The 26,637-nt window shown below is 39.7% G+C and overlaps 2 protein-coding genes across 2 annotated transcripts in view; one reads left to right on the top strand and one right to left on the bottom strand.

The window, feature by feature from the left end:
- The window catches only part of ABCB7 (ATP binding cassette subfamily B member 7), a 42,275-nt gene extending 20,224 nt beyond the window's left edge, over window positions 1–22,051 (bottom strand). The window contains exons 1-4 of the mRNA XM_050901502.1: window positions 21,878–22,051; window positions 13,546–13,623; window positions 11,806–11,892; window positions 5,107–5,226 (exon numbers count right to left, since the gene is read on the bottom strand). Of these exons, the coding sequence (XP_050757459.1) occupies window positions 5,107–5,226; window positions 11,806–11,892; window positions 13,546–13,623; window positions 21,878–22,051 (459 nt within the window). The remainder of the gene's footprint in view (window positions 1–5,106; window positions 5,227–11,805; window positions 11,893–13,545; window positions 13,624–21,877) is intronic.
- Window positions 1–26,637, top strand: part of SLC16A2 (solute carrier family 16 member 2) — a 437,579-nt gene that overhangs the window by 311,676 nt on the left and 99,266 nt on the right. The gene's annotated exons all lie outside the window — the stretch shown is intronic.

Genomic DNA, 26,637 nt, shown 5'->3' with positions numbered 1-26,637 from the left:
CTTTCCAGTAATTTAAAAAAGAAAAAAAAGTTAATCTCACAAAGTTTACAGCAAGAGAGATGAGAGGCCATTATTAGAAACAGGCCTTTCCTACTCAATTTGTTAAGTCAATGAGATCACGTTCACATTAATGGAACCAAAATTTCAGCCTTCCACATAAACTCACAGCTATCTCTTTAGTAGCCCAGATTTGCTGGCACAGAACAAAAAGCTTTAAGCACACCTAGGTACACTATGAAAAGCTACCATGCAAAACAATTGTTTTACGCAATATATCTATATAGGTTTCCCTCCTCTTCCTAATGCCTGAAAGCTTGATAATAAGTCCCATTAAAAAGACCCTTTTAATATAAATTTGTACATTTTCTATTTATAATTTTGAATTAATAGCTTATCCTTGCCTGAATTTATTGGAAAGCAAATACAGCACCCATGAAGTCATCCCAACTCAATTGCCCACATTTAACAGCACGTTATACTGTAATGCATCATGCTTAAATGAGTTTAAACGTTTTTTTAAATGACTGCACTGTTTCAAGCTGACAATGCATCATCATCTCTATTCCCTTGTGGGACTACACTACTTCTAAGGCAAACAGTCTTATATTTCATTTTGCTCTTCCCAGTATTTCTTGTTTAATAAAGATGATGAATTAGTGACAGCCTGAGCCCCAACAAGATAAAACTGGTCTACAGTGAACTCTTCTTTTGCCAATAATTCAATGAGAAACGTTGACATGAAGATGACTGAATTTATCTCTGGACCAATACAAATGTACACATCCATTTGTGGAAACATAAACAGAAAACTCCATCCCTTACAGAGGTAAGATTGCTAAAGAAGCTACAAAATGTAGGGAAGAAGCATCTGGCTTCATGCCTTCTTTGAATTTAATGACGACCTGAAACGTACTTTTTCCAGTAAGAGATAAAAAAATAAAAAATTTACAAACACTTTTCACCTGAAACTTCTCAAAAAGCTAACAGTTTCTAAAAATTTACTGTAATCATCTAACTCCATCTGAGCCCACAAAAAGGGCTCAAACACCAAGATCATACATACATACTTAACTGATCAGATAGATATAATTGTCTTTGCACGCAGACAAAATTTGCAATACAACACTTGTGTCTTGCCTCCTTAGCCAAACAATTTCTTCTCCTGAAACTTACAGAATTAGCAGTCAATAGAAATGCAGATAGTCTGAAAGATTTCTCTGGCTCATAAATAACACATGCTTGGTCTGTGACCAAGAGGCCAAAAACCATTACAGGCTGACAGAGGTGAGAAGCGATTTTGTCATATTCATGTGTTTAATCCCGCTTCTCAGAAGCCCAAGCACTTTTTCTTCTTGTGCCACAGAAGAAAAAGGGAAGAAACAGAAAAGTAAAGCAGCATTTACTATACAGACCTCAGTAGAGAAGACAAAAAATGGGAGAGGGAATGTGGAAAAAGAAAAACCAGATATGTAGAACCTGAGCAGGCTAACCTATGTGTCTGAAAACATAGATGCCTTGTGTACTCCTCTCACCTGTCTTCCTGTTGCATCTTTCAGATCGCACATGTCTAGACAGACTATAAATATTTAAGGTAAAAATTTAATGCGTGTCATAATACAACAAATCTTCCAAGGAAAGAAAGACCTTACTAGCCCTAGAGCAGACTCCATCCTGTCAGCTCCCAGTCATAAAAAGCCATACAAACAGCTCGCTTTGAAGGCTAACAATACTACTAGCGGTTATGTGTAGACAAAAAGGAACCAAAAATCACAATAATTTGTTCAATGACAGGCAACTGGGCCCCACAAAAGGAGTCGAGACAGATTGTAACTGCAGGCTCTTCAGTAGCTGCACACAAACTGGCTTTTGTTTTGAAATTGAATTTTACTGAACTGGAAGATCTAAAGAGACAAATTATTTCTCAAGCAGCAGGCAAGGAGGTATGATCTCCAGCTTTTTTGTATTTTGTGGGTAAGCCCAATCAAACTGGGTGTGAACTCCTGATTTTTTTTCCTGTGATTGAGGATTTCGTAACCTACCTGCCCTCTGTGATTCCTCTGGAGTTTTCTTAGAATAAAATTGAAGCCACCCTACAGCCTCTGTCTCAGAGAGTCACCATTTGGATCTTTTCTTCTAACTAGAAACTTAACTTCATAAATATAGAGGTATAAAACCTCATCAAACTCTTTTGTCAAACTCAGAAGAAATTGGCCAAAAGGCTTACAAAAGTATTTCTTATTGGGGAAGGTGACTAGTAGCAGGCATCATGATCATATAGTTCTCTATGCAAAACCCCTAAGAACAAGCAGCCTTTAGACAAAATCCTTAGTAAGGATGTAAATCCTTCAGATGCAGACAAGTTCATAGTGAACAAAGAAATCGGGCCAGGACTGCAGTGAGGAGAAAGATATGCTGGCATTCTTGTGCTGACACAACTATATAGCAGAGAAACTTTAACAAACTGCTTGTGTGGTCTATCAAGTACATTGTAATTAACCTCACAAACAATCAGAACAAAGGGCTCCCAAATGGGATAATGAGGAAACTGCACAGGATTATACATGGTCCAGGCAAGCTACAGGTAAACTAATTTGTATTTAATTTTCTTTAGGACAAAGTGACCTTTAGTTTGCTCTGGAAGAAGAGCAGATGTTCAGGACTCAAAGATATGACAGACTTACTATAGCTCTGTAACAAGCTACTGCATGTCAGTTATGCCACAATAACTACACGCATACTTAGCATGTGTAAAGTATGAAGCAATTTAAGAAAATTTACCCCACAAAGGAAGAGTGGCTATAGCTCAGGTGATGAGGGGTAACTTGTTAAATTGCAGTTATTCAAAAATGCTTGAGTTCTAACACAGCTCCATCATGACAGAAACAGAACAAAACAAAGAACATTAGCAAAGGATAGCTAGAAGACATCCGTGAAATTTTTCACCCCAGCCAGTTATAATATATATTCTGTAGAGAGCTTGCTGTGTGTTTTCCAAATGAAATCCTTGTTTGCCAAAACAAACATTCTCACAAAACACTTCTGCTTTAACAGGTATCTCCTAAAACCTGGGCAAAGCTCAACAGGTTTTCTGCTCTGCTACTGGGAATCTGCTCTGGACATCAGGGCTTCCAGGCTGCCTTGCACAGAATCTGAAGTAGGAAAATTAAGAGCACACTTAAGAGAGATGCAAACATCCAGTTATTTCCCCAAGGAGCAATTAAGTGTCTGATTTTCTGACAGGGGGAAACATCTCTCTCTCCCAGTAGAAATACAATAGCTCTGTATTATATCAAATATCAATTTTGTTTTCATTACACCCCAGAACACTGCTTGAAACATTAACAGATGTCCTAAAAGCAAGGTACAATGCTGCCACATGCAGGACTAGATTCTGGATTCACATTCTCCACCATATTCATATAACCCTACAAATTAGGAAAGTGGGGGGAAGAGCAGAAGAGAAAAGGAAAAAAATACTTCAAACTTATTTCAAAATTGCCTTCAGATTATTATTAACATTACTCGTAAGAGGCTTTAAAAAGAGAGTTAGAAGAATTTTCATATCCATCTGGTAAATGGGGTATTCTTAAATATACATCACAAAACCTCAATGAACCAAGCATATAATCAGTTAAATATTACTGTGAGGGCAACCGCACAGTATACAATGCAAAATGCTCCTAGCATCTGCATTTTGAGCAGATAGTTTCCCAGATAGTTTTCAAGTGTAATCGAAAGCATTGCTGTGTATTTCGCACAGGCATACAGAAAGGGTGGAAGCTTACTTGTAAAGACACGCCATATTCTGCATGTCGTCATCTGCATTATCAGCAATGTCCTGAACAGCAGCACAAACCAAAATATCTATTGTAGACAGTACCAGCTAGCACCTGATAGATTGCTCATGAGAAAGAGCTGTAGACCAAAAGATTGGCCTTTCCTCTTCAGCTCAAATAAATGAGTACATTTCTCTTCCAAGTACTCTTCTTTTAACACCTACATAGCTGAAATTTGTTTCTTCTCTCTTTTCATAACATGGCAATGGTGCTGAATGCTAATAAGTTGCTAGTGCAAGTAGCTTAAGTGCTAAAACTCACTGCTAAGTAGTACCTACTTTAGCTTATCCCAGCAAGATACTAATATTAGTTTTATGTTTGGTAAAAATTGCCATACTTAGAAGCAACCCAGTTGAGCCATAGTTCTCAATGAAATTTACAAAATTTACTCCCAATATTTTGCAATCAAATATTTCTTTTTTTCCAAAAGCAAAAGATTTTTTGCACAAAGTTAACATTTGCTCTTCTGAACTATTTCTACAAGGTTTGCACAAAATTTGAATTATATCCTCCATTAATCTGTGGAAAGTTTTTGCATGCCTGTTTCTTTCTAAGAACGAATAAACACTAATTTTGTTGCAGGCAAGAGTATAAGAGATCCTTTCACACAATGAAGTAAAGGTAAGAGCAATCCTCCATTTCATAATCAAAAGACTACAAGAAAAATAATTTGAATGAAAGCACGGTTCAATATAAAAAAAAAAAAGTTACAGCTTCTTTCATATTAGGACACCAGAGGACTCCGTGAAACAATGGAAATTCCACTGTCATCTCACAGAGAAGGATCAAGAAAAGACCAGAGCTCAAATCCCCTTTTGCATAGCACAGCAAGAGTTGTGAGTAGATACCACCACGTTCCTCAAGTTCAGAGTTGAAAATGGGCACCAAGCCTTGAAGAAATCCTGTTTGACAGATACAGCACCACACAAGAAGAGAGGCTCTGTAAGCAACCTTTAACTCACATTTCCCATAACTTATGATGTAAATGATTAATCAGCAATGGAAAATCCTGGACTAAACTAATATGAGCAATGGAAATAAAAATTCTGGTCATCATCATCATCTCCCTAACCACACACATGCATATCACATGCATAGACACCCCGTTAAAAAATCCAAGCTATTATTTCTAATACTACACGCTCTTCATACAGGAAAGAGACATCTTAAGATTGTAAAAGCCCTTAAATAATAAAAAAGGAAAATTATTCCTTATATGAACTCCAGATGAATAGTAACTATCACAGTACAAAGAAGTATCTGTTCTTACCTTTGCACTTGCTAAAAACCCCAGAGATATGGCTACTCTGGCTCGCAGGTCTGGTCTGTCTTTGGGCCACACGTAAGACAACATTGCTTTGATAATCTTTTTGGCATCTATCTCTTTCAGCTATTGGAAAGAACAAACAAAGGCACCACATTATAAAGAGACCCCAGGAAGCAAAAGAACAGTGTCAGTAAGAATGAATTTTATACATTTGGATCACTTCTGTATTTTATACGATGGGCAACAGACACTTCACAATGTTTAAGACTAGGACTGCATATTAAAAATTCAAGTTGTAAGTTTTTAGGTTTATATCCATGACACGCTGTTAAAACAGATGAATTGTTCTTAATTCACATATCCTCAAGAGTGCAAGTATAGCTAGCTGTAAATGGAATACAGAGAAAGCCACAATTCACCATAGTTGAAATGCTTCACAGAACAAATAAACTGACCCTTCTTTATCATCTTCTCAAGATTTCTGTACAAAATGCAAGGGCTTGGTATTTCTTCTTTGGAAGCTGTTTTAACATAACAGAAACAACGGGAGGGAAAATGCAAAAAAAAAAATGTAATGAAGTAACAAAAAACTAAGGCAAGAAGGTTTATTTTATTTTATTTTTAATTTATTTTATTTTCTACAATAAACCTTAGTAGTTTGGAGAACATTCAGTCACGATAGGATACAGTATTTAAAAAAAAACATCACTGGCATTATAGCAACTCAAATGAATCTCTGAAACTGAACACTTACGCTGATATGCAAATTGAACTGAATATAAATTTCAGCTCAGATGATTTGGCTGCATTACTATAAATGTAAGCATTTCCAACAATCACTTTCACAGTTTTTTGGTCCTCTTAGAACATGTGCAGAGAAGTGAGAAATACTCTTATTCTGCCCATGTCTTTTAGGGCATGTTTTCAGGAACCCAAAGGGTAGTCCGTCAATGGGTGCCCAAGGAAGTTATGACTACCAGCAAGAAAACTATTCTAGTGGCCTTAACTCAGCTTCCAATGTCACCACTTCATTTAACAGAATGGCCCCTGAAGTTGGGTAATCAGGCTTGACAAGGCAGATGATGTACATGGCCACACGTTAGCTTAACCGATTATGTCAACTTTTAATGAATTCTTCAAACAGGTTCTCCTTCTCCAAACCTCAAATTTTGCTCTAAACAAGACCACAATTCAGTTAACAAGTCTTCTTGAGAAATACTAGGTCTTTTGGTTTGGGATTTTTTGGGGGTTTTTGGGGGGGTTTTGTTTTGGGACTTTTTTTGCTGTTGTTTGTTTTGGGTTTTGTATTTTTTACAGAAATATAGGTTATTTTACAGATGGATAGATGTCTGTATCATTTACACTTGAGATATATTCCACTAAACTCCCAAGCTAAATATGTTATCTGAAGCCTAAACCACGCTACCCAGTCAAGAATAACAGCACATGCAGTAACATACAGCGCAAGTATCAACAACTTGTTTTTCTGTGTTGGCTACCCTGGAGTTAACTTGAACGACATGAAGGTTATCTAAAGCTGAAGGGAGGGCAGCAAGTCGCAGCTAATCTCTCCATTTCAGGCAATATTTTGTTGTCAGGAGGAGGGCAGGAAACAGAAAGTTAGTCCACACCTTTTAAAGATGATTTTTTCATTACAGAAGTCAGTAGAAAGGGGAGTTTTACAATCTATTTTAATGTTTCCCTCACTATATTGTGTACTTTAAATGCTCCCTCCTTGACTTTGAGGATAAAACAAATTAGAACAGAAATTCTCTGTTAAGGTCCAGTGTGAATGAACAAGAAAGGCGAGTTCTATTAAAAGGTAAGATTGCTGAGGGAACCAGGGAAGCCAATCCTATAAATGTAAGCTTTTAAAAGCACCGGAAAATTCATCTCAGTGTTTCTAGTCATAGCTTCAAAGAAAACCAAAGGGTAAGAGATAGTGCATTTTGTCAACAATTGCAAATGTATTGGAGCATTACACAGTATAAGCACATTTCAAACGACTTTTAAAACATGGATGTGTGGAAGATTTGTAAGTGAAGAGAGGATGCAAAACCGTTTCTGTTGTGTCCTACCCATTCAGGAGAGGGAGGTATCTGCTGCAGCATATACATGAATCTTTCCACTTGAGCCAAGGATATGCATAAATAGCAGTTCAAACATTTGGAAAATATCTTTGATCACCACTTACAGGTTAAAAGGAAGTTAAAAAAGAAAGGTATCACATTAACACAAAAGATACTAGTGCAACCAGAGCAGTTCTAATTATATGTTGCTATTGGCTAGTCAGACTTTGCACAGAAAAGCTATTAAAAAGAACAAAATACACTGGCTGCAAATAAGGAATCTATTTACGTTTATTCATGGCTCTGAACGGTGACAGAAGTAAATCCATTCAGAAAAAGAGTCAGAAGGCAGTTAGTCATTTGCCAAAGGCCTTGCAAAGGAACAAGAAGAAATATCAAAGGAGATGCAAAATGCACACATATTACATCAAAGTTTACCATGAAATAAATGTTACTGTTGTACAGAAACACGAGTTGAAAATGGTTTAAATATGCAAGTGGCAACATTAAGAATTAAAATGAGCAATCTGTTTAACGGACTCAGGCCTTTTTTTGAAAAGGTTAAAAGATGCATTTATTTTACCTCCTTTTAAGTGGCAGTAATGTTTTATATTTTCTTCCAATGCCTATTTCTACAGAAATGGAAGGAATGGAAGGAAAAGTATTATAAATCTGATATAGCAGGGAGCAAAGAAGAAAAGCCTTTTCTTCTTTTTGAATGCAGCATGTTTTTAAAACACACTACCAAATACTGAAGACTATTTGCAAAGGAATGAGCATTGACCGTCTTCCTGCCCTCCCCCCCATGCCATCCAGGTTCTGGACCTTTTAAAATACCTAAAGAGGGGAAAAAAGAAAGTTGTCATTCCTCTTCACAATCTCCAAGATTATTGAGTACTGCAAAGCATTCACTGGGCTGACCCTGTGACTTTATGGATAAAGCCTATGCCAGGATGATGAGCTATCAGAAGCATGATGGAAGAAAATGGTAGTTTGACTTGCATTTAAGCTGTCATTGCTGATGAAGAAAAAAAGACCCAGTTCTGGCTCCCTGCGTACTCACTTACGAAGCTGTATCATCCTCTTTATTGTACTAGCACAAGCTGTCTTACATCTGCACGAGGTTATTCTCCAAACCACTCACAGCTTGCTCCCTCCCCTGCGTTCTCCTCTCTTTGCAGCACTCAATTGTACAGTCCCAGCCCATTTCTCGTGCCACCTCTGGAGCTCATGAAACACCTTGATGAACTGATTCAGTTTATGAAACTGGAAGAAAATTCTTCAGTGTTTGTTGCAGGGTTTCATCTCAGTAGAGAGAGTCAGATAAACCTACAAATTCAGTAGCATGAGAAAAAGCAAGGCTGAGAACAGAACTTACTTTTTTTTTTTTAATAGCAGGATGCATTTAGATTGTTTCAGTCCATGGTATGCAGCTTGCTGTGAGCGAAGCAGCAGCAGGTGTTTGGGAAGGGAGGGGGTGTTCCCACCATTTGCACACGTTATTTTTCAGCTAGATCACTTCACACAAGCTCACTATCTGACCATACAGTGACTTACGCAGCAAAACACCAAGGTGAGGAAGGAGGTAGGATTCTTTTTTCAGTTGCCTTATCAGCTTAAGTAAATGTCAAACTAGGGCCTGAATTTTCCTTCCAAACTTTGGGAAAAAAGTACTTAAGTCTTCTGTCTTTGTACTATTCATCCCTCCACAGAAGGCAAGCAATGATTAGCAAACTAAATAGCAACTGAGTGAAATGGTGGTAGGGGAAGGCTAATTATCAGGGCTCCATCGTGACTATCAGTCTTTCCATAAGAAAGTAATATATGTCTGCTTAGCAACAAGTCGGGCACCACGGTTTTTATTCCTGTCTATTCTGTACACAAGACTAAACACACAAAAAACCTCCAAAGGTGGTAAAGAACAATACTGTTTTCAGTTTCAGTATTCAGCACATCAGCCACTGCTGCAAGTAAAAACTGTTTTGTAAAAAACCAGATGTGTAAGCTTCTCTCCCGTTACTTGTGAGATGAAGGTAACGTGCCCTTCATACTCTGTGTTTATCCTTAGTATTCAGTTCTGTATCCCCTGAAGCTGCTATAAAAGGGGCAATTTAAAAACATCAGTCCCAAAGTCAGTTTCCAGAATGAACAGGCTGGTTTGTCAAAAAAATTTTGGGAGAAAGGTGTAATATAGCTGATGTATATCACCTGCAGTTTTCCTAAAAGCATAATCCTAGGGGAAAAAAACTCTCGTGGTAAATTGGGTGCCAGTACTTTTACGCACTGAATACAAGTGCATGTATATACAAGTGCAAGAACTGCACTTGTGACATCAGATTTCCTTCCCTTCTTTTTTGCTGAGAACCTCTTGGCTTTTGCGTCCAATGTTACTTTTTGTTTTTTTCCACTCTTTGCGCATTTCACCTCATCTACAGCTAGTTCTTGTTGCTTTCTCCTGGACAATCCTTAACAGCTGGTACTTGTTTAGTTAGACAGCAGCCTGAACTGGCACTGTCCTATATTAACTACCTTATAGCTCCATTTATTGGAACAAAAAAGTCAGGGGATTGGCTTATACAGGAATAGCTGCAAGCAATGGGTGAATGGAGAATGCCACTGGCATATTTACACTGCCTAGCAGACTAAAAAAATATCAGCTGGCATCAAAACTTCTGGCTAACATATTCCTAGTGAATTTTAATGTTAAGGAACATCCACCGTTCCTTAACATTACTAGTGTTTTGGTAAACAGAACCTTCTATTTCCTTTCTGACCAGAGAAAACCCTGAAATTTAAATTTTTGAATGATGCCAAACTGTAGACCTTTGAAAAGCAGTAAGTCTAAAGAAAATACATGATGATTAAACATGTAATACCTATAACGATTAAATAGATTTGTCCTGGAAGTTGCCCATCACATGCGAAGGGGTTCAGTTGAAAAATGTCTGCATTTCAGGAAACAGCTTTTCAAAGAAAGAATAAACAGCCCCTTGTGGTATTTTTGAAGATAGGTCAGTTGTGAAGCTGAGTCTGTGAAATGGATTTGCAACTGAATCATATGAGGGTGAGTTCATTCTATGTATATACAAAAAAATCTTTTCCATGGAGTTGTGAAAAAAGAAGTTATGACAGCAAACAGGAAACATTCAGCCAATGAACATACCCAGGCAAACAGAAATTGTAGCAGGAAAAAACCCCAAGAACAAATCATTAAGCCCAACAGATGCGTGATCACCGAGGTGACAACACAGGGGATAATACCCTCCTCCCATTTACAGGAGAAATACAATCCTTAATAATTATATTCCATAACATATATAATTAGGGTAAACACAGAGGAGGATAGTCTGCTAGCTTTAAAGTCTGTTTCGCCTAGGAAATCTTTGAAAGAGCCTATACCTGTTGCAAGGAGGGTCTTAAAATTAGTCTAAAGTTAACGTTACATGCAGGGCCAGTAGTACCACTGACTGAAGATGTCCAATTATTCTGTTTCCCCCTGTGCCTTATGCAGGAAAGATCACAGATGTTTCCTAAAACAAGCTGTCTATACTTCAGGTTATGAAATTCCCTCTTACTACCAAAGCATAAATTTTGGTACCATCTCTCCTGACTTCTGCCTGTAGCACAGAAAGGTTTGGATTCAATGGACAGCTCTCAGATCAAAATTTAAGAGGAAATCCTAGGTTTAACTCTTCAGTTTCTTTACAAACAAGGCTGTAGGAAAGACATCATCAGAACAGTTCAGCATGGGCAAACCAGCCCTGAAAGACCTGGATTCTGCACGGAAATTTCAGTTTCTCATCAACATGATCTTCACTAGTTTTAGGAAGGTCCCACCCAAGTTTGAACAAGTTATAATCATCACATAGAATCGTTCTGCAAATACACAAAGCATCAGAAATAAGTTTGCACAGGAAGTGAGAAAATGAAAGCTACATAAACTCAAGAGCTTTGATTTTCCAATTTTAATCATGCAAAGTTCATACCGTGTTCTTTTAACCAAAAGCTTGCCTCGTTTTTCTAACTGTAATAATTTGGTCTAATAAAAAAATATTGCTTCTCATTACATACCTATCATAATTATTTTAACGTGTGCTTCCTGAATATAAATACAGTCAAAATGTATCAGATATATTAACATTAAATCCAAGCAAAAATACATGTAGTTTAATCACTTCTCTCCCCCCTGCTTCAAGTGCAATTTTACCAACTGATGCACTACCTTGTATCCACAAGCTAATTTCTACTATCCTGAATGTCAAGTCACAGGGAAATATCAGTCACAAACAAGAATAACAAACCACAATAAATTACAATGGAACGTACTCCCCGTGAAAAAAAATCTAACATAATGCATGCCAATTTCAAAGGAGTGTGTGACACTAAGGTTGTATTTTTAATAAAAAAACTGAAGCACTTCAATACAGTTATTACAAACATTTGGTGATTTAAGAGCTAGTAAGCCTGCATCGACAATTAAACAGTATCTACTCTGCTACAGTATTCATGTATCTACCAATACAGTTTTTCACAAATTGTTGCTTGGGGTCTTCAGCTTTTTTTGTGGGGGGGTCGGGGGGAAGCTGATCACGTTTTTTATTTAAAAAGCAATACTAATAAAGCAATTTTTTACCCTTTCCTTTGGATCTGTGTGAAGCCCTCCACCTGCATGACCATGCCAACACATCCTCTTTTCTATCAGTTGCCACCTTGGGAGGATCTGTGTGAAAATGAAAAGTCAATTTGCAAGAACCTCAGGAAACATGCATGTAAAAGCCAACACAAAGAAGAACTACTGGTCTGTTTTCCCTCCCTCATCCTCCAACTGTATCAGCTTGCTTTAATAAAAGATACCACCTCTCTCTAAAAACCTTGCCTTGCTTAAGGAAACAATAGTAAGAAAGGCACTATAAATCTAGCAGTATAGTAAAGAGCATGTTCCAAGCAGCCAGGAGGTAAAGATAACAGAGCCTTAAATATTTCAGTTAAAAGGACACCTAAAAACTGAAAAGAGGACTAAAGAACACAGAAAAGAAATTGAAGTTTTGGAGGATAATGGTACTCAGGCACATTAATACATAAAGTGAAACACACTTAAGCAATAATACTCTTCCCATGTACGTAAAGAGTAACTTTACTTGGGGGCAAAATAAATAGATAAATCCGCTTCATGCTTCTCTTCCCTATCAGGATAAGAACAGCCTACTGGTGCCATACGACAGGTACAAGTTAACCCGGTCCAGAGCCGCTGCTGCAATCCATGTACAGCACGTACAGGTGCAGTTAGGAAAAGAACCTGCTTTTTAAAAACAAATGCTCACTTCTCTTAACATGTGGCCAAGATCCCCTGCTAAATAAATAGGGAGAAAATGTCTGAATTTATTAATGCACGTAGATGTACTAAAAAAATATAACTCACTACCACTAGGTGTTTCTCCAAGTTCAATTTCAAAGTGCCTGCCACAAACAATGGACGTGTTAAAGCTTTTCAAAGAGTCTGCATTTTGTTTAAAAGACTTGCTATATGTCGACAATTTCCGGGTTCAAGTTATGTAAAAGCTCTTTAGGAATCTCATTTTATGTATAAGGTTTGATAGCAGACCTCAGGGTTTCCCAAATCAAAATTTCATTTTTCATATTTTAAAGAAAAACATTGTAAAAAACAATCTAAGTAGATTTCATGCTTTGAAGTTCCAGTGACCCTCAAAAGATTTTAGCTGCTTAAGTCAGTTCTATAAGTGGTTATTTTTTTATAATTAAAAAAACCCGAAAAACAAGACAAATACATTTCCTAGCTTCATTCAAGCAAAGTGTGTTACTTAGAAATGTGTTATAATTATTCCATGAACAGTAAAAATTGCATCTTCCTTATGTTTACACTAGTGTTAAGGCAAGCAGACCTCAGGAATAAGAGCCTGACATCCTGGCACTCAGAACGATGAGAATAATTTCCACAGTTTCTTGATATTCCACAACCTAAGCAGATTTTCAAAGTAATAAAGCCCTACATACTCAAGGAAAGCTCACAGCTTTCTATGCATTGGTATTTTCTATGCCTGACAACATGAATCTAAGTATCAACACACAAAACCTACATTTTTAACAACTCTTCTTTGTAAGTTATGTATTATCATTACTTTCTAGAAATTCAGAAAGACTTCTTGAAGCGAGTGCAACAGTCTGAAGCTCCTAAGCAAAGTTATCTCCCTTTCTAGGGGCAGAAACATAACTTGCTATTTAACTTGCTGCACTTCAAAACTGTAAATAGTGAAATAAAAAAAAAAACCCAAACCAGCAGACTAAACTGAAAGATGCTCCAAGGGCTTGAGTTTCCTCTGACCTGCAAGTAGCAACAAAAACAATTTATACCTACCTCTGAAGCCTCCAATAACGGCCTCGAATAATCTACCCCCAGACTGTGCCATGATCTTTGCTTGCAGATTGGTGGAATCTAAAGAATAAAAAGGAGGGGGAAAAAAAAGTGAAAATGGAGTAATGCAGAACATGCACTTCACATTCAGAGAATATTGATCTAGTTTATGTAAACAAGCATAACATGAAAACAAGGCAGATGGCTTTGTTTTTGAACAACTGACCACAGAAAAAGAAAACTGGTGGGGAGCAGCTGTAAAATAAATTACAGTCAACCATTAAAAATGCTAAGTGACAATGAACCTTTCCCTTCCCCGAATCCCCACTCCCATCAGACTTCATTTCTTTTATACCATGAAAGCCCAAAGTTTTCCCTTTCTTCTCATTTTAATTTTCGCGCAGGTTGTCTTCTGACTTCTTTAAAATATTCTTTTGTTCTGTTTTTCATTATGAATTGTTATTCTTATGCTTATAGGTTCTGTCATTTCCAATTCCTCTTAGCTCAGCTCATGCCATGCTTGTCTTACAGACCACAAGGCTAATCAAAGCTACAGCTCTTGACTGGGAAGCACTGGGACTATCAGAAATTAGAGCATGGCTGACTACAAGGTCTAGGTAGGCAGGACACAAGATACCCAGTATTCACATATTCATCAATGTGTCTGTAATAGATATACTGCTAGGCACCAACTGTAGCATGCTTTTGTAAAGCATTGTTACATTGAAAGCAATTAATTTTCCATAAGAGTTTCAAAGGACTATTTATTTTCCTTAGATGGACTAGCTGGCAGTGCTTCCCCAGTGGCAAAACAGGGACCTCTTTTTTGGTTAGCAATGATGGTGCCACATCATCTTTGACACATTCGATATTAAATCTTTTACTGCTCTGTTGCAATATTAACCATACACCTCCCACTATATAAAAATCACTACCACAGAGCAAAACAGCGAAAGAACTGCTCATCAGCCCAAGGCAAAAGACAAATGTCAAAAAGGAAAAAAAAAACCAAAACTTGATCATAAAAAAGGGTATTTTTAACCTTGACAAACAGTAGCACTGTCATATATTTTATACCTTGCCTTAAACATTCCTTTGCTCTTGTCCTAAGACACATACCATAAGTTATAACTTAGTCATTTTTAAGAAAATGAAGATCGTTCCCCCACAAGTCACCACATGGGACCTGCTTATTTCAAACATTTCCACTATATGACATTACATACAGAGAAAGAGTAAACACTACAGTCACACTTTTTGCACTTAGTAGAACTAACTGGCCTGGGTGAACTGCCCTGATGCTTCCAAGACCTGGGTTAAATGAAGGAGCTGCATTTATAAAGCACTTCATTGTAGATACACTCATAACTTTCCAGTTTCATGTCAGCACAGAGGATTCCATCTAAACTAACATGCTCTCCATATGAACAGTGACAGTTTCATAAACAGAAAATATAATGGAAAAAGAGAAGGATTTCAAGATGCCTCAGCACATCCCAGGTTACTGCAAATTAATGTAATCGTTACAAAGGCATGGTTATTTTGGATAAAAGTTCCCACCAACATGCAAGAGGAGGCATAAGCACTCCTAGCAGTAACCACTATCGTGGCATCTGTGAAGTACCTAGAATCCAACACCAAATTAAGTTGTACAACCAATACAAAAGGCAGCAGTGTTCTCTAATTCAGCAAAGGCAGTTACATCAATACAACTCCACCTGCTTCACCAGTCAGAGGTGTCGGGGTTTAACCCCAGCCAGGAACTAAGCACCACGCAGCCGCTTCCCCCTCCCTGCTCCCAGTGGGGTGGGGAGGAGGAAAAAAAAAAGTAAAACTCGTGGGTTGAGATAAGAACAGTTTAATAACTAAAGTAAAATACACTACTAACTAATAATAATAATAATAGTAATGAAAAGGAATATAACAAAAGGATATAAGGATATATAAGGATATAAATAAGGAATATAAAAAAAAGAGAAATAAAACCCAAGAAAAGACAAATGATGCACAATGCAATTGCTCACCACCTGCTGACCGATGCCAGAGCCGTGATCCGCCCCTCCTGGCCAACTCCCCCTGTTTATATACTGGGCATGGCGTTCTATGGTATGGAATATCCCTTTGGCTAGTTGGGGTCAGCTGCCCTGGCTGTGCTCCCTCCCAGCTCCTTGCAGACCTGCTTGCTGGCAGAGCATGGGAAACTGAAAAAATCCTTGACTTAAGATAAGCGCTACTTAGCAACAACTAAAACATCAGAGTGTTATCAACATCATTCTCACACTAAATCCAAAACACAGCACTGTACCAGCCACTAAGAAGAAAATTAACTCTATCCCAGCCGAAACCAGGACAGAAGCCATTCAGAAGTATGGATTAAACTACGACAATTTAGAATTTATAGAGGAGACATGATCCAGGGTGAGAGGCTTAATACCATTCACACCAATGAGATTGAGTTCCTGTCTCCTACAGCCTAGAGTACAGCCAGTATAATGAAACCCTCAGCACCCTTACACCAGCATTCATACTTCTTTAAACACATGATGCTGATAAAAGACTGTTAAGTCATCACGCTGAAGAGAAGCTGAGGGGCTGATGAACCACTGCTCACAACTATGCTTTGGCTTCTCTTAAGACAACACAGCTGGAACCTCTCCTGAGCAGTACCATTCTCTCCTGCTTGGCCTTGCAAGAAAAAATCTTGAGTACTGTAAGAATTGAAATGCAGGTATTTGACTGGATTTTTTTCTGTTGTTGTATATTCCTAGTACATGGGAGTACACAACTGATGCTCCAACAGCTGTTGGAAAGAAGCTAATTACTGTTCTTCTAGAGAGTACTCATAGGACATCGTACAAGCATTTTACTAACAATTCACATCCTTTGACCCCAAAGTTCACAAAGTTCTGACTGACGTACGAGAGACACAACTTCTATTGAAAACACCAGCAGATCTGGTCTCAATTACTGCATTAGATAGCCTACTTGTTTGACTGAAGCTATAAACTGTCACAGGGTTAAGAGATGAATACAGCAAAAAGATTAAAAGATTTGCACAAGGTACACAGGAAAACTTGTTCTTATTTTCAGTCTTAAGCCTGGAAGACTGCAGGTTTCAATCCTCTCCCAAGCTCTTGCTAAAAACCAAGTCTCAGCAAACAAAGAATTAAACAAGGTGAACAATTTACTTCGCTGATAAGTCCTCCGGCCATCATAGTATTATTAGCAAAACTGCCCAAATGAGCGGGACCGAAGCTTACCCTGTCACTCTCCACACATCCTGCAGGCAGACTTGGGACTCCACCTTCCCTCACTACAAATCTTTCCCAATAGATCTAAGACTACAAAGGAAAGGCATACTTGAACCTTACTGCAACAGACAGAAGTAGCAGGTTATTGCTTTAAAGGAGCAGGAGCAAGTCCTGCTTATTTCTGAATTTAAGAAATTACGCAGGGAACTTTAATTCTGGCATTTCCTAACTTTTGAATGCCTGACTCTGCACCGTTATGTTCTTTTAATGTATTTTTGGATATGATTCTACATACTCTAAAGGATGAAACAGATGTCTAGTACTGATTGCACATAAAAGTCATATTGCTAAAGTGTCATGACTGTTGGTAGTAGTTTAAATACTATAAATGCAAACAAACAACAGGGATTAAACACATTTGTGCAAGGTCAAATCCACACTTAGAAGCTTCTCTCTGGAGTATGTTACATACTGTTCCAGACATACTGCACTAATCTAGTGGAGATTTTTTTTTTAAACTAACTGTAACAGAAAAGATAATGGAAGGTAGGATTCAAGTCCCACTGTTAATTTTCCTGAGTTTGCAAGGCAAGAAAAGAAAAGATGAACAGGAAAGAGCAGAGGAAGATTAGAGAAAAGGTGAAAATATTCTGGTATAAATATAGACTAAACTGTCACCAATATGAACAACATAAACTTAACCAGAGTTACGTTTAACAATGGCCAACGTGCAATTGCTCTGTACACATACCCAGAACAAATGAAACCAAGAAAGTTAACAAAAAGATATCTTAAGGAGTTTCCCTCGTAACATCTTACTAATATACCCTCACATTTGGCTTGTTTTGGTAAAACACGTCTCAATGGCAGAACAGAAAACCCACACAGCATCACAGCAGGCACCCCAATGTACACCACAGCACCCCCTACTACAGGGAGTGTTGCTTACCCTGTGCCCCTCCCCGTATTCCCCAAATGACTTTTAGATCAAGTTCCCATATTTCCATCTGTTCTACTTCATTATATATCCTTCTTCGCAACAATTTTCAGTATTATTAGATGTCCATTTTTACAGGCAGACATATGGGATTGCTGATCTGCTCAGCAGCAATACTTTCTCTATAAAGGGATTTTGAAAATTCAAGGAATTTCAAATACTCCGTTACTAAGCATATATCTGTCAGTAAAGACTGTTGACTAGCGGAGACTGTTGATTAATAGTTCCCATGCATCAAGCTGTTCAACTACATCATCAAAGTCTGGAGAAGAGAATTTAGCAATGCACACAGACATGTGAAATGACATCTGGACAATAAACATCAGTATAATTTTACAGAACAGACCAGGCTTCAGGTAAAAAAAAAAGGGGGGGGGGGGCAAAATATAAATCAACAAAAATACCTGAAACTTCTCTTACAATCACTTCCAGAGCAAGGGGTATTATTAAATTATGCAGAACACCACACTCTTTATCACCTCACGTGGCAGCTGGAAGGGCAAGATAAAGCAAGGGGAAAAAAAAAAAAAAGGTCTCTTCTATTTTTTACCGTTACACTTAAAATAATTTACAAAGCCCTACTTTCTACAACTGCCAAAGTACTCTCTGAAAGAAAACCCTCAGTGTATTTCTTGACTTACAGAGATTCCTAGTAAAATAATTATGCTTAGTTAAAGGCTGTTGGACCTTTTCAGTCAAATGCTATTTTCCTTCCATTTAAGTTTTAGATCTAATAGAATTTGCCATTGCTTTTATTTTGGATGCAGGCAAACTATTCTACAAGAAACACCTAAGCTTCCTAGAAAAAAAAAAAAAAAAACAGTCTTTCTTTGGTTACTTTACCGAGCAGGCCACATCCAACACGCTCATTCTCTCTCTTACTACTCAGCAGAGATCCTAAATTCAAAATACAAGTTTTGACACGATGAACCCCTGCCTACTCCAACCACAGGAGGGTGAACTGAAGGAGCTACATTTACGGAAATACAAACTGATCTCAATATCAAGAAATGGAGTCTGATCACAGTTCCACAATATTTATGACACCTGTTTTTCCCCTCCATAAATTTAGCTATTTTCCTCCCCAGGATACAAATGTTACATGTCTTATTACTCAGAAAAGCAAGGCTCTAATAAAAACTACTGAAAAATGCACGTGTGAGAGAAGACATGGATCTGTAATGCAACAGCACCCAAACAACTAATATGTTTGAATCGCATTGTACTAAGTGCCATAGAAAATACATATATTGTATGATAATACAATGAAGCCTACAACTAATTGTAAGCTTAAAAAAAGCTTACAACCGACATGAAACAATGAAGATAGGGGGATCAAGTACTGCATGGACACAAAGTAGAGCAGAAGGATGACAGGTAAGTGTGTGAAATCATCTTTTTCAAAAAGAATGGTTAGTAACTTTGCTTTTATGGTCGTATTTCACCAGAGCTTTTTCCTTCCTTTAATCACATTTTTTCTCATGAGTTAAGCTACGGCTATACCATTTACCAGTCTGTGCCTGTAAAAGGTACAACTATTGACTGACACAGCTATGCTGTCACGAACCTCTGCTACTTGTGTAGTTGTATCAATAAAAGCAGAACTGAGGTTGTACAGTTGATTTTACTCACAAAAGTGATTTTACTACAGCACTGAGAAGCACTGTGTTGCTGGTATAACCACGCCACATTAGGTGCACCCTCCCAGGAAGGCTCTTACTATTTAGGAACACTTTAGGGAAGACATGCCATTAAAGCCAACTATCTGGATTTCTCAAGAGGTTGGGTCCTGCCAGTCTCCCATCCCATGTGAGATTAAGAGGCTGTATCACGGGCATTTATTTCACATTTACTGCCCTTGGTTATATTCAAACAAGCTAGTGCAAAATCTAACCCATATTTGATACCTAGAATATAGCAATAAAGGTAATATAAGAGCTTTCCCACACACTAAAGTATATATACTAAGATGTATCATCACACAGTAGCCCGGGGGCTTTCATGAGAACACATGCTATAAAACACTACTTTCATTAAACCTTATTCCCAGACGACTGTGAAGCATGCAGCTGAGGGCCACGGCAAACAAGTTTAAGTTGTTTTAAATGCAAAACCAGGTGTGTTTCTTCAATTTCTTAATATATAGAAAAGCTTCCAGAATAAGCCCATTAAAAATATTTACAGTTCTCATTAGTGTATAAACATAGCAAAACAATTAAATAACTGAAACTAAAATGGGATGCACATACTTGCTCCCAGAAGATTTTTTAAATGCTGAACTACCTAATTTATAAAAATCAATGGCTAATCACTCTGAAATACAACCTGCTGAAGTGCCTAGCCAACTTCTGACAGTCACTTATGTGGTGCAGGCTCAGTATTTCTTGAACTAGCTGAAAAATGAGAAGAAAAAAAAAAAGGAAACTGAAACCGCAGGACAGTGCATTTTCCTCTGTCAGCAAATTTAATTCAATGTTAAAAAATCATGTCAACTAGTCCCAAAATTTTGAAGGACATTATAACCAAAAACCTCCAGAACACTGTTTGAGCCTCCTGCTAGATAATAATCAAATAAATTTGCACAACACACTTAAATAAAATGTGTTGCCTATTTGTCATAATGTGGTACAAATGTAAGATCTTGCTTGTGCATTTAATGAATTCTAATTTTCATCCAGATAGAGCTTGATGCAGAAGTGAAGTAAAAATTAATCACCGGGCTGTAAAAAAAGAAATGCATAATTGACCACTTTCTAACACAGAAATGCCTAGAAACTAAAAGGCCAAAGAGATCAATACATATATACACTACACACAGAGCCTTAGCTTTCCTAGTTCAGAAAATCTAGAGCAAATCAACATTTAGCGACATGTGGCAATTAAAACTTATCAGCAAGGACTGGCATTTCTCACATGAAAATAAAAACATTCAAAAGGAAAACAGGATTATAATTAATACCTCTATACATCACCATGATAACGCTGCTGTTTATTCACTAACACCTGAAATAAGTTTCCAGGAACACTGGACAATACTGAGTACCCAGATATATTTTAACGTATCCAAATACATGAGAAAAATATTTGGTCTGCATCAACTTCAACTCGCAGCTTCTTGTCTTGCACAAGTTTCAAAACCAAAACTCCCCCAAATCTACTACTTCAGTCCTGCTCATCTCATCTACTAAGTGATATGAACTCGACCGTAGTCCATGACAGAATTCTGCCTGTCAGGGGCAACTAATCAAGGCAGGTGACAATGAAAAGCTAGTCATAAATAGCGGTACTCTGGAGGGGAAAAAAAAAAAAAAAAAAGAAGGAAAAAAAGGTTATTATCAAACAGAAATAGCTGAGAGCTTACGAAAAGTTCATTCACTCAACCTTTGAGATACACTTCCTTTGAAAAATGCACATGAATTATTGAAAGCTGGACTCATTCAATTTGGGATACTCAATTCTTTACTTGTAACAAAAAAATCATTCACTAGAACATATTACAGCCTTCCAGTGCCGACAGAAAGAATTCCAATTCCAATCTCCTCTCCCTACATAATGGCAAAACTAGCTGTCAGCATAAGTTATTCTCTATACAAATGTTTAGTATCCGTTCAAAGGCATTGCTTTTTAATGCTTGTCCACAAAAAGATGTTCAAATGCTCGAACGCACCGTGAATAGACAGAACGGTCACCTAAACACCACCACAAGGGAGGAAGAGGTTCACCCTGAAGTTGTCTGGGCCCAAACTTGCCCAAGACTTTACCAGTCACGACCAAACCACTCTCCACGCACGCTGCAAAGGGAGCACCACGCCATGGCCCCCCAGCCCCTCTACACCGGGCTCCCCCGCCGCGGCTGACCGTAGGGGCGGCCTCCGGGAGCGAGGCGGCGGCACCGGTCGTCCCCCCCCCCCCCCCGCCCCCGGGCCCCTGCCGGGCTGCGAGCGCTGACAACCGGGCAAGGCACGGACGAAACAGGCCGGCCTCGCAGAGCTCGCGGGGCCCGGCGCCCCTCCTCAGCCCCTCACCGCCCGCCCCCGGCGCCCTCCGCCGCCGCCCGCCCTCGGCCGGGGCCGGCGCCCCCACGCACCTGGCCGCTCCCCGGGGCCGCGCGGGCCCGCTGCCGCCCGCTCCCCGCAAGCCAGCCGTGCGCGCAGGCGGCGGCGGCGGCGGCGGCCGGAGGCCGCAGCAAGACGATGGCGAGCAGCCGCCGTTTGCGGGAGGCGGCTGCCGCCAGGCTCCACGGAGCCCCCAGCAGCGCCATGTCGGGAAGGCAGGGGCGGAGAGGATTATGGGACGCCGGCGGACTCGCTGGGAGGAGCGGCGGGGCGGAGCCCCGCTCCCGGCCCGGCCGCCCTGAGGAGAAGGCGGGGCACGTCCCCACGGCAGCGCCCGGCTCCGCGCCCGGAGCCCGCCGAGCCCGAGCCCTGCCGCCGCCCGCCGCCTCCTGCGGCCGCGGCAACGCCGCTTGCCCGCCCGCCCGCCGGGGCCGTTGGGTCTGGCCGGCGGGCAGCGGCGAGGCGGGAGTGCGCCGAGGCTGCCCCCCTGCCATGGCGACCCGAGTGGGGCGGGCGCTTCCCTGCCGAGGCGGGGAGCGGCCAAGCCCTTCCCGAGCTGTCACCTCCTCAAGAGGATTTTTGTTCTGGCTGTACAGATAAAGGCATCCTTTTTGAGAAATTGGGCCGTTGAAGTATGGGGGGGGGTCCTCAAGCCCAAACCACACAACTGCAAGCATCGCTCGTACTGGTCAGCAGCTCCATTAACATGGCGGTACTTGATCAAGTCTCTCTTGTTCATTAGGGTGCTTCTTCCAAAGTGCCAGTTAGCGCTCTCACGCTTTCTCCACGCGCAGCCAGACACCCATGTCGCTGTCAGACGAGAAGAGGGGGCCGAGCTGGCACACGTCCCTCTCGGCAGATTTGGGGGACCCCGCAGAGCAGCTGCCCCGGCGGTTTCGTTGCTGGGGCGCAGGCAGGCCTCGGCCTGCAGAGCCGTGAGCGGAGCGCCGGCCAGAGGGGCAGGCGTAATCTGGATGGCATGTGGCATGGCACGTCTCCGCGCAGACCTAGTTCTGTATTCCAAGCCCTTCCCGGAGTGAAGCTGTGAGCTAGCTCGGAGAACTCCTTCGGCTAACACAGCTCACAGCTCAGCCATAGTTCCTTTGAGACCAGAATAACGTAGCAATAGAATGGTTCCTAATTAAACACCAATTTAGGAAGATAAGAGATATGCCATGGATTACATTTACAATGACCTATATACTCCCATCTGATTGGCATGCAGAGCCGTGAGGAAGCTGTAACTCTGTGTGGCATTCTTAATCACATAAAGATTTCTTCAAAGCTACCGGAGCTTGACTACTGATGCTCTTGCCTTGAGGGAGAGTTGTAAGCTCATTTGCGGGGGAGAAAGACAGACAGACAGATGGAAAGGAAGAGGACAGTTGGCTTAAAGCTGATTTTTAATGAGGCAGGCTTTCTCTAGCCTGCACTTTGATACGTAACTTTGCTTCTGACCAGGATTCACTTCAAACGACAGGCGACATTTCTCTGTCACTAATCTAATTCTTCATCGTAATTGCATTTGGCAGAGCTTGGTCTGAACAGTGCCGCCCAGTGGCATCGTTCAGAAAGATAAACAGCAATTCCAGGCTTATGGCTTCCATACATCCGCTTCCTGTGATACGCCCTTTGCAACATGGAAGTTTGACCAGGCAAAATGTGATAATTGTGACTCTTTGGGATAGCCTGGACAGACAGGCTAGCCAACACTGCAGCATCTTGCGAGTGATTTCAAATGTTTCTGCAATGTTTCCGTATGCATTGCTGAGATAGCCTTCATACATACAGTGTACGTATACATACACAGTGCATTCTGGACCAATCCGACCTGCAGCACAGGCTCCCAGCCGTACGATACGTGTCCAGTATTTCCACCATATCAAGCTGTCTGGACATGCGCTACACGGAATATCCTGCCTGTGGAGAAAAGAACCCTGAATTGCGGTATCGCAGTATTTGACGTAGCTCTCATGCCTCTCCAATGGAGATTTACAAAATTGCTCGACAAACATGTATTGTTAAACCTCATGATACCCTTCTGAGACAAGTCTATTGCAGTCTTGTCCTCGTTAAATAGGGAGAGAAGAGCAGGTTCCATATGCCTGTACGCTGCGTCAGTGATAGGAGCTGTTACATCCTTCCAATAAGACCCTAAGGTTGAAGATGGAAAACATGCATTTGATCATTCAGTTCATACTCGCTTTAGTACAGACTAGCACTCATTTTTTGTCTAATACCGCTCTAAAGTTCTGAAGCAAGCCGCAACTGCATAAGAAAGAAATACATTCCTCTCATGAAATACGCGGAGGAATGTTTAGTGTTCTGATGGGACACTGAAAATGACGTTCTGTCATTCATCTAACACTGAGAAAACACATCAGCAGACGGGCGGAGAGGAGGCGATTACTTTTGGAAAAGGGATTACAAGTGCAAAATGCTAGCAGCTTAGTTTACAGATAACTAAGGGGTGACTATACCCCGTGCCGTAAACATTTCAGAAGGCTGAGAAATTATTAATGACGCGAGAAGGAAGGAGTGCTGGAAGTAATGGGATCAAATTAAATCCAGGAAAGCTAAAGATAAAGGTCTGGCAAATCATTGTCATAATGGAAGTGTGATAGGATAGCCGGTATCCCCTCATTTAGGATATTTAGAATCAAAAGGGCTAAGACAGGAGAAAATATCTGCGCTGAAAAATCTGGCATTACCTATGTGTGTACATACTTACAATAGCAAATGGCTCTGTGGTATTTGGTGGAAAATGTTATAATTAATAATTTTAATATTCCATTATCATGACCTGAGCAAAAAATCAGCTTTAGAATATTCCATTTCCTGTGCTAATGCATATCATTTTATTTTTTCTACACTTTTAAGGCTAATAAGGTACTTAATATATTTGATATTAATATTTCCCCTGCAAATTTTGCCTTTACCTGCTGTTCCTTCTTCAGTAACTCTCCAATGCTGCTGGTTTTGTTTTCTCCCCCTGCTATTTCGGTCTTTTTTCCAGTTCCGATCTTCTCTTTCTCCTTTTGATACCAGTTTATTTGCATGATAGCAGATTATGGATAGCTGTACAAGGCACTGCACAAACCCCGAGAGAGACACCGGAAGAAAAAGAGGCCATATACCTATAGCGGTCAGAAACATGGCAACCCCTTCTCTCCAAGTGACCGAACCAGGAGAACAAAGCTCATGCGATAGACACAGAAAGCTAACAGACGAGTTTTATAAACTCACACTGTTTAAAGTAGCTTGCCACAAAAAAAATACCTGTTTCTCTGCAGATTTAGCTGTAGAAGCAGAGCATCTCCTTGGAGACAGACAGAAATCAATGCATGCTCCGGAGCTGTCAGCGAGAAAAGTTTACAGAAGCAGCTCAGCAGAAGAAATATAAGCCCCAGTGCATGGAGGTGACATAACACCTTAGAGTTTATTAAAGTTTTTAAGTTCTTTCTCATTAAAGGTGTTTAATATGATTATAACATTGTAATGAACTTCACTTATAGTGACAAGTACTTATTTCTTCCAGCTGTAAAAAAGTGGAGTACAGTTTCATAAAGACTATTTATAGAACTAAGATTTATAATTATTAAACATTCCTATAAAATGGAAAGAATCAACACTGAATGCCAGATAATCAGTATGCCAAGGGGAGACTGAAACCTATACTTCGTATGGTAATGTTGACAATTCCAGTTATAGCAGCCATCAGACTAAATGAAAGTGCCCCCAGAGCTGTGGAAATCAAAATGAATTCAGGAGTCAAGATAGAGGATAAAGAAAAGTGACATTACTTAATCATAATTTAGAATCAACAGTATTGGAAGGGTATGAACACAAGGAGGGGAATGCTTCACCAAAGTATATGAAGAAAGAGGGAAAATTAATGGGAAGAAATTAATGCGAAGAAATTAATGCAAAGAAATTAAAAACAGGAAAACAGGACGGGGGGGGAGGATAGAACCCCTCACTCAGAGAGATAAAATTAGTTTTGGCAAGTAGAATATGTGCCGAAAGGCAGAGTACTGATTTGGAGATAGGGACTGTTGTACTTATTTCTGGAAAAATACGAGCTATTAATCCTCAGACCTTACATTTAAGAACAGAGCAGCTACACATACAGTTGAAGGGCAGTGTGAATTATATTTCGTAGTCAATTAAGTAACTAGCATAAATAAGCTATATTTTAAAATGTTTGATTACGTTACAAAAGTGGCATTTTGATTTCTTCTTAAAAAAACATGGTTTTGTCCACCTTAATACTAAGCAACACTTGCCCTATATTCTGTTACGGCAAACAGGTTACATGTTGTATGAACATACTGTTAGCTGTTTTACAAATTATTTAAAATTTCTCATGTCAGGTAGTTCCATTACAGATTACATAGGGCTACAAAATTATTTAAAATCCTAACCAGAATGCCAGCCACTGAAAAAGGCTGTTTAACCTCTCACATTATAGCCACAAGCCACCCTAATTACCAGTGACTAATGTGTTGGAGTGTTTCCATTTTTATTACTTCAAACATTTTAAAAGAGCTGGATTTTAACACTGGGCTAAGCATACATGTTTTGAAAAATTACACTCGTTACAAGATCTCAAGACCGCCAAGGACAAAGTCCCCTGTATCCCAGCAAAGTCACCTGTTTTCCCTCTGACCTTTGTTAGGCAGGGCTGGCCCGGCACCGGCATCCTAGAAGATGCTTCCTCAGACGGCCGTGGTAGAGGCACATGGCATCAAAAACTCAGCTGAGAGTGGCGTTCATACAGGCAGTGTTTGCA

Source organism: Gymnogyps californianus, chromosome 9, assembly GCF_018139145.2.
Source record: "Gymnogyps californianus isolate 813 chromosome 9, ASM1813914v2, whole genome shotgun sequence".
NCBI classification, from domain to species: Eukaryota; Metazoa; Chordata; class Aves; order Accipitriformes; family Cathartidae; genus Gymnogyps; species Gymnogyps californianus.
This window is presented reverse-complemented; position numbering and strand designations above follow the sequence as displayed.